At 42.3% G+C, this 12,232-nt stretch overlaps 1 protein-coding gene across 4 annotated transcripts in view; it reads right to left on the bottom strand.

Annotated features, from left to right (window-relative positions):
- Window positions 1–12,232, bottom strand: part of brwd3 (bromodomain and WD repeat domain containing 3) — a 290,623-nt gene that overhangs the window by 236,210 nt on the left and 42,181 nt on the right. For all 4 annotated transcript variants that reach the window (XM_059977491.1, XM_059977490.1, XM_059977489.1 and 1 more), the window contains exons 9-10: window positions 10,082–10,182; window positions 7,156–7,226 (exon numbers count right to left, since the gene is read on the bottom strand). In XM_059977491.1, the coding sequence (XP_059833474.1) occupies window positions 7,156–7,226; window positions 10,082–10,182 (172 nt within the window). The remainder of the gene's footprint in view (window positions 1–7,155; window positions 7,227–10,081; window positions 10,183–12,232) is intronic.

A 12,232-nucleotide genomic window follows, 5' to 3' on the forward strand; every position in this document is an offset into this window, starting at 1 on the left:
AGGATAGGAAAAAGGGGAGAGCAATGATAGTAGAATTTCATCCTAAAAAAGTGTAAAGTAACACTCTTTGGGAAGAGTGGTAATAGTAGGATACGCAAAACGAGGCAAGGCGAGGCGGCAGACCCATCTCTGAGAGAAAGGAAAACCTGAGATTCAACCGATTTGTGTCAGGCCAAACAAAAAGGTCCGATACAGAAAGACTTGAGACAATGTGGTCAAGGTCCCAGAGCACAGAAACATAGAAAACCTACAGTACAATACAGGCCCTTTGGCCCACAATGCTCTGCCAAACATGTACTTACTTTAGAAATTACCTAGAGTTACCCATAGCCCTCTATTTTTCTAAGCTCCATGTACCATATCAAATACAGCACATCAAAGCAACTAAACCCAATGCTCGGATAACTATTCAAGCACTGGACAAGACTGAAAAGGTCATGGTATTGGAGGCCCCAAGGCAACAAGAGATAGAATATGCATGCCATTCTCCTGGAATTGCTGATTGCTTGCCATTTTAATTCTCCTTCCCATTCCCACATTTCCACTGTTGGGTTTGAGGCAAAGTGCAAAATAGAGACATATCGAGGGATATAGTCTGCAACCCCATGACATGAACAGTCAATTCTCCTGTTTCAGGTAAACTGCCCCCTTGGTTCCTTTTCTTCTTCCCCTGATATACTCAGTTCCTCCTGCACCCACATCAGACTCCGAAACCCTCAGCCCCATTGTAATGTGTGTCTTTCCTCTCTGCACCTGCTCTATCTGCCCATCATCCACACACTCATCCTACAGACTCCCTCGTCTCCACCCCCCACCGCACTGTTCATATTTGCCCACCCAGCTTCCTTAACTTGATTCCATAAGACAATAAGATATAGGAGCAGAATTTGACCCATCGAGTCTATGCCATTTCATCATGGCTGATCTATTTTTCCTCTCAGCCCCAATATCTTGCCTTCTCCCTGAATCCCTTCATGCACTGACCAATCAAGAATCCATCAACCCGCTTTAAATATAAATAAAGACTTGGCCTCCACAGCTATCTGTGGCAACAAATTCCACAGGTTCACCACTGTCTGGCTAAAGAAATCCTTCAATTCCTCCTCATATCAGGGAACGCGCTAAGATGGTAGCACGGTATTAATACGCAGCAGCCTCTCCAGACTCTGGATTGGGGATTGCCAAACATTATGTGGATTTTCTGGTGTAGTCTGCTTTGTCATGTGCTTTTGTGATATCATTCTGGAGGAACGTTGTCTCATTTTTTAACTGCATTGCATTTGTGGTTTCTAAATGACAATAAGCTGAATCTGAATATCCATTCTAAAAGGACACCCCACTATTCTGAGGTTGTGTCCTCTGTCCTTAGACTCTCCCACTACAGGAAATGTCCTCTCCACATCCACTCCATCAAGGCCTTTCACCATGAAAGAGTTCAAAGAGGACACCCCTCATTCTTCGGAATTCCAGTGAATACAGACCCAGAGTCATGAAACACTCTTCATATGACAAGCCACTCAATCCTGGAATAATATTCATGAACCTCCTTTGAACCCTCTCCAGTTTCAACATATCCTTTGCCAAATAAGGGCCCCAAAGCTGCTCATAGTGAAGCTCACCAGTGCTTTACAAAGTCTTAACATTACATCCTTGTTTTTATATTCTAGTCCAAATGCTACAGTGCATTTATCTTCCTCACCACAGACTCAACCTGCAAATTGACCTTTAGGGAATTCTATACAAGGACTCCCGAGTCCCTTTGTGCCTCGGATTTTTGCATTTTCTCTTCATTTAGAAAATAGTCTACTCTTTCATTTCTTCTACCAAAGAGCATGACAATACACTTCCCAACACTGTATTCCATCTGCCCCTTCTTTGCCCATTCTCTAAATCTGTACAAGTCCTTCTGTAGCCTCTCTACTTCTACAAAACTACCTGCTCCTCCATCTATCTCCAAATCATCTGTAAACATTGCAACAAAGCCATCAATTCCATCCAAATCATTAACATTAAATGTAAAAAGAAACAGTTCCAGCATAGAGCCCTGTGGAACACCACTAGAAACTGGCAGTCAACCAGAAAAGGCTCCCATTATTCCCACTCTTTGACTCCCGTCAATCAGCCACTGTTTTACCGATGCTGGAATCTTCCTTGTAATACCATGGGGCTTGTAGCTTGTTAAGCAGCCTCATGTGTGGCACCTTGTCAAAGGCCTTCTGAAAATACAAATACAGATCAATGGGTTCTCCTTTGTCCATCCTGTTTGTTATTTCTTCAAAGAACTCCAACAGACTTGTCAAACAAGATTTTCCCTTAAGGAAACCATACCCAGACAGAATATAAAGTGTTGCTCCTCCAACCTGAGTGTGACCTCATCTCAACAGTCAAGCATCGCAAAAGTCACTGACATGTCAGAATGGGAAGTGGAATTAAAATGGGCAGCCACTGGGAGATCCTGCTTTTTCTGGCAGATGGAGTGTTGGTGCTTAGTGAAGTGGTCTCCCAATCTACTTCAGGTCTCACCGATACACAGGAGGCCACACCGGGAGCACCAGATACAGCAGATGATCCAACAAACTCACAGGTGAAGTATCACCTCACCTGGAAGAATTGTTTGGGGCACCTCAATGGCAGTGAGGGAGGAGGCATAGGGGCAGGTGTAGCACTTGTTCCACTTGCAAGGATAAGTGTTATGTGGGTGATCAGTGGGGAAGGACGAATGGACAAGGGAGACGCTTAGGGAGTGATAGCCGCAGAAAGCAGAAGGTGGGGGGGGGGGGGGGGGTTGATATGCTTGGTGGTGGGATCCCATTGGAGGTGGCGGAAGTTATGAAGAATTATATGCTGGACACAGAGGCTGGTTGGGTGGTTGATGAGGACAAGAGGAACCCTATCCCTGTTAGGGAGCGGGAGGATGGGGTGAGAGCAGACTACACTCTACTAATGGAACCCCGTCTCACCTTCCCCCACCACCACTGAAATCCCATGTTTCTTGATTCCACCGTCAGTTCTTGGGTCCTCAGAGACTCCTTTTCCTCTCACCCCATCTCCCTGAACACCCCTTCCCCCAACACTACCAACCCGTTCCCTCCTCTGATCTCAACTCCCATCCATGCTGGGACTTCACCATCCCTTCTGACTTTCCCCTCTCTGAGGCAGAACATTCTCTCCTCAGAAAGGGCCTCACCTTAGTCCCCCTGCACCCACACCTCAGTGGGTTCCGCACTCACCATGTCGCTGAGCTCTTCTTCTGCTGCCTCCACGTACATGCCTACTTCTTTGGCAAGGAGTCTCCACCAGTCAATGATGACCCCTTCTCCCATCTTCAAACCTCCTCCTCTTCCTGGACTCCCCACTCTGGTCTTCAGACTGCTTTGGATCTTTTCATTGCTAACTGCCGATGGGACATCAACAGTCTTGACTTCACTACTCCTCTCTCCAATTTCAATTTCACTCCTTCCCAACGGTCGGCTCTCCACTCTCTCCACACTAATCCTAACCTCACCATCAAACCCAGATAAGTGGGTTGATGTAGTAGTCTGGCAGTCAGTCCTTGACCTAGCGGAGGCCTGGCGACTACTCTCAGACACCTCCTTTTACTTACCCCTAGAACTTGACACCACTAAGGAGTACCAGACCATCATCTCCTACATCATCAGCAACCTACGGGTGGGTGATCTCCCATCCACAGCCACAAACCTCACATTTCCCTCACCCCACACTTCCTGTATATCCACAAACCTGCTTATCCAGATAGACCCATTGTTTCTGCTTGTTCTTGCCCCACTGAACTTTCATCCACATACCTCGACTCAAGTTTTATTCCCCCGGGTTCAGTCCCTTCTTATCTACATCTGTGACACTTCATAGTCTTTGGATCTTTTCAGTTACTTCGGTCCCTATTTTCACTATGGATGTCCAGTCCCTATACACCCCATCCACCACCAAGAAGGCTTCAAAGATCTCCATTTCTTTCTGGACACCAGTTCCCTTCACCATCACTCTCCTCCATCTGGCAGAACGTCCTCACTCTCAGTAATTTCACCTTTGGCTTCTCCGATTTTCTTCAAACAAAAGGTGAGCTATGGGCACTTGCATGAGTCCCAGCTATGCCTGTCTTTTTGTTGGCTACATGGAACAATCTACATTCCAAGCCTACATTCCCGAACTTTTCCTACGCTACATCAATGACAGCATTACTGCTGCTTGTTGCACCCATGCAGAACTTGTCAACTTCATCCCTGCCCGCAAATTTATCTGGTCAATTTCTGACACATCACTCCCCTTTCTTGATGTCTCTGTCTCTGGACAGAGCTTAGCTAATGGTGTTCCTCAGGGGTCAGTATTGGGACCTCTACTTTTCTCATGATTACAATAATGGAATTGAGGCTTTGTGGAAAAGTTTATGGATGATACGAAGTTAGGTGGTGGAGTAGGTAGTGCTGAGGAAGCAACATGATTGCAGCAGAACTTAGACAAATCGGAAGAATGGGCAAGTAAAGTGCCAGATAGAATACAGTGTTGGGAAATGTATGATAATACATTTTGGTCAAAGGGACAATAGTGCAGACTATTATCTACATGGGGAGCAGGTTCAAATGTCAGAGGTACAGAGACTTAGGAGTCCTTGAGCAAGACTGCCAAAAGATTAATTTACAGGTTGAATCTGTGGTAAAGAAGACAAATACAATGTTGGCACTTATTTCAAGGGGAATAGAATATAAAATATAGAATATAAAAACAACTAATGCTGAGACTTCATAAGACACTAGTCAGGCTATATTTAGAGTACTGTCAACAGTTTTGGGCCCCACATCTCAGAAAGGATACATTGTCATTGAGAGTCCAGAGGGGGTTCATAAGGATGAGTCCAGGAATGAAGGGGTTAACATATCAGGAATTTGGCAGCTTTGGGCCTGTCCTCACTGGAATTTAGAAGAATGAAGGGGGATCATATTGAAAATTACCAAGTGTTGAAAGAACTAGATAGGGTGGATGCGGAGAGGATGTTTCCTATGGTGGGAATATCCAGAACTGGAGAGCAGTCTCAAAATTGAGGGGCCACTCTTTACAACAGAGGTAAGGAGGAATTTTTATAACCAGAGAATAGTAAATCTCTGGAATGCTCTGCCACAGACTGCGGTGGAGGCCAAGTCCGTGCATATACTTAAGCCAATAGTTGATCGTTTCCTGTGAGTCTGTTGGGGTCCTGGTGTGACCTCCTGTATATCAGTGAGATCCAACACAGATCCCAACATAGACCTATGCTGCATCTGCCAGAAAAAGTGGGATCTCCCAGTGGCCACCCATTTTAATTCCACTTCCCATTCTGACATACTAGTCCATGGTCTTCTCTACTGCTGCAATGAGGCCACTCAGGCTGAAGGAGCAACACCTTTTATTCTGGATCCATTCTGATGGCACGAACATCGATTTCTCAAAATTGTGGTAATGCCCCTTCACCATTCCCCATTCCACTCTCTCACCTTATCTGCTTGCCTGCCTGTCACCTCCCTCTGGTGCTCCTCACCCTTTTCTTTCTTCCATGGCCTCTTGTCCTCTCCTATCATATTCCTCCTTCTCCAGCCCTGTATCTCTTTCACCAATCAACTTCACAGTTCTTTACTTCACCTACCCCCCACCCTGATTTCACCTATCACCTTGTGTTTCCTCCCCCCACCTCCACCTTCTTACTCTGACTTTTTTCTCCAGTCTTGATGAAGGGTCTCAGCCTGAAATGTCAACTATTCTCTTTTCCATAGATGCTGCCTGGCCTTAGTTACTCCAACATTATGTGCTTGTTGCCAAAACTACAGAAAGTAAGTTTAAGAAAAAAAGATGTAAAGCAACTTGGAGGAAGAATTTTTTTTTAATGGTTGGAATCTGGAGTGCACTGACTGACGAACGTGGTGTAAGATGGTATTCTCTCCACATGTAACATTTAGACAAGCACTTGAATTGGTTTGTGTGGCATTGAAAACTATGGCCAAGTGCTCAGAAAGTCAATTAGTATAGATGAGTAATTGATTGTTAACATGGATATGGTGGGCTGAAATGCCAGTTTCTGTGAGTATAACTCTTCATGATGTTGAAGAATGAATGAAATATGGAATTATATTGTAGGTGGCATTAAACTAGGATTAGGCTATAGGATAGTGTAGGAAAGGAGATTGGGATTGAACTAGCTGGAAGCAGATACCATCAAAACATTTAGTACATTCACCTACATCAGCATACAAAAACTACAGACCCAGTGCTGATAAATGTATTTGATGGTTGGCATAGACATGGGAAGTATCTGTTTCAGAACTGCATGATTCTATGACTCTAAAGTTCATATTAATGTAAAATGCACTGCACGGTCTTCAATTAAAAAGTGGTTACTATATTTCTTGACTTCTGATCATTCTCAGTGAAGTCATGGGGGCCCTTGTTTCTTGAAGCTTATCAGCACTGCTGTTAATTTGGTCAAATATGTCATCATTCATGTTTCAAGCTCCTGGGTGTCAAAACCTCTGAGGATCTAACCTGGTCCCAACATATCGATGCAGTTACAAAGAAGGCAAGACAGCAGCTATATTTCATTAGGAGTTTGAAGAGTTTTGGTAAGTCTACAAATCCACTCAACATATGTACCGTGATATGTACCGTGGAGGGCATTCTGACAGGCTGTGCCACTGTCTGGTGTGGGGGAGGGGGGGACTACTGCACAGGACCAAAAGAAGCTACAGAGGGTTGTAAATTTAGTCATTCTATCTTGGGTACTAGCCTACAAAGTAACCAGGACATCTTCAAGGGACAATGTCTCAGAAAGGCAACATCCATTATTAAGGACCTCCATCACCCAGGGCACACCCTTTTCTCAGTTACCATCAGAGAGGAGGTACAGAAGCCCGAAGGCACACACTCAGCAACTCAGAAACAACTTCTTCCCCTCTGCCATCAGATTCCTAAATGGACATTAAAGCCTTCGACACTACCTTATTTTCTTTTTTAATATATTTCTGTTTTTTGCACGATTTTTAATCTATTCAATATATGTATACTCTATAAAGTATACTGAATAAGGTGGCAAAATAAATTCTGGAGGATTAAATATGATCTCTTTGGAAGGAGTACTCAAAAAGATATTTTGCTCTGTGAAGAAAAGCTTACCAGAACTGAAAGAGGAACAGGAAATCTGACTTGCTGGTCTGGATCGATCGGTAAATTTCACTGGAAGATTACTGTAAAATAGAAATATTTATTTTAATAAAAACATTCACAAGAATAGAAAACTGAATTCCTAATAATTCCAAAGTATTAATCTATAACTTTTCCAGATGCATACTGTATCATGTCTCCAACTGCCATTTCTGAAGAATATAAAAGATTCAATGTTTATTTAATGGGGAGCAGCTACGATTTTTGACCATATTCCTGACCAACATTTCTCCCTCACTCCACTTGGTTCTGTAAAATTGGCAGATGTATACTATCTTTATAACTAACTCAAAACAAATAATTAATTGAATGTAAAGCTGAGTGTTTAAGATACAATGGCTATTATGCTCAGATATAGTTCAGTGCCATTATTCCAAGCAAAGTCAACACCAAATTCCAGGCATGGATCCTTGACTTTCTGACCAAAAACGCATGATCATCAGTAAGGAAAGGCACCAATACCTCTACCATGATTATTCTGAACACTGGTGTTCCACAAGCTTGTATCCTCAGTCCCCAAATCTATTCCCTGTACACTCTGAGTGCATGGCCAAATTCTGCAAATACTCCATCTCTAAGCTTGTAGTGGCTCCACATCTCAAATAACAATGATTCAAAGTACAGAAAGTAGATAGAAAGCTTAGTGACATGGTGTCATGACAACCTTTCCCTTAATTTCAACAAAACAAAAGAGCTGGTCATTGACTTCAGAATGGGGCATATGCTCTCATGTACATCAAAAGCATCAAAGTTAAGAGTGTCGAGGGCTTTAAGTTCCTACATGTGAGCATCACCAATACTGTCCCGCTTCAATCACATTGATGTCACAGCCAAGAAAGCTCACCACTCACTTCCACAGTCTCTACTTCATTGGGAGACTAAAGAAATTTGGCAAGCCCCCATTGATTCTTACCAATTTTTCCCAATGCACCATTCTGTCCGGGAATACGAAGATTCGGTATGGCAACTGCTCCACACGACTGCAGAAAAACTTGCAGAGTCATGAACACAGCTCAGCATATTACAGGAACCAACCTCCCCTCTAAGGGCTCTGTCGATACTCCTTGATGCTCAGTAAAGCAGCCAGCATGTCCAAAGACCCTACCCACACTGGGAGAAGGTACATTTTCCCTTCTCCCACTGGGAGATCAAAAACTCAGAAAGTACATGCCACCAGGCTCAAGGACAGCTTCTATCCCACGGTTATCAGACTCTTGAACAGACCTCTTGTATGTTTTGATATTGTGAACCGTGCCTCTCAGTCTACCTCATTATGATGTTGCACTTCATCATTTACCTGAACTACAATTTTTCAGTAGATTTTAAACTTTATTCTGCATTATTTTACCTTATTCTAGCTCTATGCACCATATAATGATTTGATCTGTATAAACATTATACATAACAAATATTTCACCTTGGTAAATGTGACAACAATAAGCCAATACCAATACAAGTGATCCCCGTTTTCCGAACATTCGCTTTACGACACATCGCTTTTACTAAAGACCTACATTAGTTTCCTGTTTTCACTAACCAAACAGTTTTTGCTTTTACGAAAAAAGACAGCACGTGCCCTAAGCAGCCAAGCTCCTCCCCCAAACTGCATTTAACACCAAGCCGCCATAGCCTAAACATGTGTCTGTGAGCATCTGAGCTTTATCTCGATTTATTTTGTGCATCTGTTAGCAAGATATGCCCTAAAGTATCGGATAAGCCTAAGAGAGCTCGTAAAGGTGTTAAGCTTAGTGTAAAACTGGACGTAATAAGCGTTTCGATCTTTTTCAACAAAGTAAGGACATTGTCCGCGCATTGAACTTGCCTGTGTCCACCATTCGCACTACTGACACACAGAAAGAATCTTGAAAGCTGCTGATGTTACTACTGGTTTTGCTCATAGCAAAGTGGTCTCTTTTAGGCTGCAGGGAACTTTTCAGCAGCTTCATAGTTTAAAATTTACTGGAGAGAGTGCTTCAGCTAATACTGAAGCTGCTGAAAAATTCCCAGCAGAACTGAAGAAAATAATTTCAGAAGGTGCTTATTCGTATAAGCCAGTGTTTAACTGTGATGAGACTGCAATTTATTGGAAAAAATTGCCCAGCACCCCAACCTTCAACAACTCAGGCTAACACACCATCATCAGTGTGCTCACTGTCTTCCCGATTCCGGTAAGTGAAACTACACTGTACATATATTGTTTCTACTTTATATAGGCTGTGTATCTTTTTGCATTATTTGGCATGATTTGGCAGCTTCATAGCTTAAAGGTTACTGGAGTGAATGCTTCCACTATGCTACATAGTAAGATTTTCGCTACAGTAGACAGTGCTGCAATGATTGCAGATAAGTATTTCTACTTTATATAGGCTGTGTATTTATCATATCCTTTCTGCTTTTACTATCTATTACTGTTATTTTAGATTTTATGTGTTATTTGGCATGATTTTATAGGCTTATTTTTTGGGTCTGGGAACGCTCTCAAATTTTTCCCATTTTAATAAATGGTAATTGCTTATTCACTTTACGACATTCTGGCTTACAAACCGTTTCATAGGAATGCTCTACCTTCCGATAGCAGGGAAAACATGTATAGCAATGTCCTACAATGAAAAATTAATTAAATACTAGTTATCAGGAAAATAGTATAGCTCAAACTGGGGAAGATCACTCTACTGTTAACAACTACCACTTATGATATATGACAGAATGATATTTTAACAAGTGTTTATACCATCAACTCTGCTAAAAAATGCATAGAGATTATACAAATTAATCATGTCTCTTCACCAAGATCATTACTAAATTCCTAAAAGTTGAAAACGAAAATCAAAAGGTCCACAACCACAAAGCAGAACAGAACACTTTTCAAATCACTTACTTAAATTTCATATTCTCTTTATTCCATTGCCAAAAGCAGATAGTCCCATCAGCACCAGTAGACGTCAAGTATCGTGTTTTTCCCCTGGTATTAGGGCAAAACTGAAGACAGAAAATGGAATCAATACATAGAGATGTACAAACTAGATTTAAGATTACTTTGATCTTTAAAGGTTACTTCTGAAATTGATAGGATTGAATTTCAGTAGTTGCAAATGTCTCTTTGGGCAGGCACTGGCAGTTCAGTCAGCTATAGCTCACACTCATTCCTTTTTCTACCTTCTGTCAGATTAGGAATGCACTTTGCACCATCATTACCCTCCCCCACCCCCCCCACCCCCCCCCCCCACCGATCAGCACTGTTAACTAAAGTTGCCAACCCTTTACCCAATGATTAGTTTACCCGGACTCTGACCCTGCCTTGGGATACCTGCTGCTGAAACATTCAATTATGGCTTTGTTATCTCTTAACAAGTTTCCTTTATGCATCTTCTCCTTAAAGTAATCCAAAATTCTTCTGTTAACACATAATCACTGCATTTCTTGACTTTCATTGCCTTAGTTATGCATCTAGCTTAAATTCCTGACTATTTTATTTTAAAATCCCACATTACTACAATCAGCTAATTAGCCAAGTGTTGGTCCATTCAAGTATTAGATGGGGTTATTAATAATGGTAATTAACAAAATAGACAATGAATAAAAACTTTGTATTTAACAGTGAAATACACCAAATAATTTCCAATAATCCTAGATGGAAAAGAACAAACTTAAAGCAGTCACTGTATGAAGTACAAAGTAAAATAATGCAACTGCAAGCCTCCTAGACCAAATGGCTAACATCTGTATGTTAAAAGAAGTGCCGGGAGAAATAAAGGGTTCAGACTGAAGTCCTGCAAAATTCCCTCAACTCTAGATAAATCACCGGAACCAGATGAGATATACCCAAGTCTACTTTGAAAGCAAGGGAGAAGACTGCTGAGCCTCTGGCAATGACCTTTGCGTTATTAATAGGGACAGAAGCACTCGTTGTAAATGTCGTTCCTTTGTTCAAGAAAGGGAGTAGAAATAAGCCAGGAAATTATAGACCAGTGAGTCTTAATTCAGTGGTGGGCATATTGTTGAAGATCATGAGAGGCAGAATTTATAAGCATTTGGAGAGACATAATCTGATTAGGGATAATCAGCATGGCTTTGTCAAGGGCACGTCATGCCTTACAAACCTGACTGAATTCTCTGAGGATGTAACAAAACACATTGATGTAGGTAGATCAATGGATGACGTGTATATGGATTTCACAAAGGCATCTGATAAAGTTCCCCATGTGAGGCTCATTCAGAAACTAATGAGGTATGGGATCCAAGGAGACCTTGCTTTCTGGATCCAGAACTGGCTTGAGCACAGAAGGAAAAGGGTGGTTGCGGATAGTTCATATTCTGCATGGAGATCAGTGACCAGTGGTGTTCTGCAGGGATCTGTTCTGGGACCCCTCCCTTTTGTGATTTTTATAAATAACTTCGATGAGGAAGTAGAAGGGTGTGTTAGTAAGTTTGCTGATGACACAAAAGTTCGGGGTGTTGTGGATAGTGTGGAGGGGTTGACAGGTTACAGCAGGACATTGATAGGATGAAGAACTGGGCTGATGAGTGGCAGTTGGAGTTCAACCCAGTTAAGTGTGAAGTGGTTCATTTTGGTAGGTCAAATTCGAGGACACTGCCGGCGAAGGCAGTAGAGGTGGATACAATAGGATCTTTTAGGAGACTCTTAGTTAGGTACATGATAGATGAACCTCATGAGTACTTTGTATCAGTCTTCACTGCAGAAGACACTAGCAGTGTGCCAGAGGTCCTCGAGTGTCACGGAGCAGGAGTGAGTGCCATTGCTATTACAAAGGAAAAAATGCTGGCAAACTGAAAGGTCTTAAGGTGGATAAGCCAACTGGAACAGAAGGACTACATCCCAGAGTCCTGAAAGGTTGCTGAAAAGATAACAGATGCATTGGTCATGAGCTTTCAAGAATCACTTGATCCTGGAATGATCCCAGAGGACTGGAAGATTGCATACGTCACTCCACTCTTTAAGAAGGAAAGTAAATCGTAGGCCAGTTAGCCTAACCTCAGTGGTTGCGAAATAGACAATAGGTGCAGGAGT

This window comes from Hypanus sabinus, chromosome 8, assembly GCF_030144855.1.
Source record: "Hypanus sabinus isolate sHypSab1 chromosome 8, sHypSab1.hap1, whole genome shotgun sequence".
Lineage (NCBI taxonomy): Eukaryota > Metazoa > Chordata > Chondrichthyes > Myliobatiformes > Dasyatidae > Hypanus > Hypanus sabinus.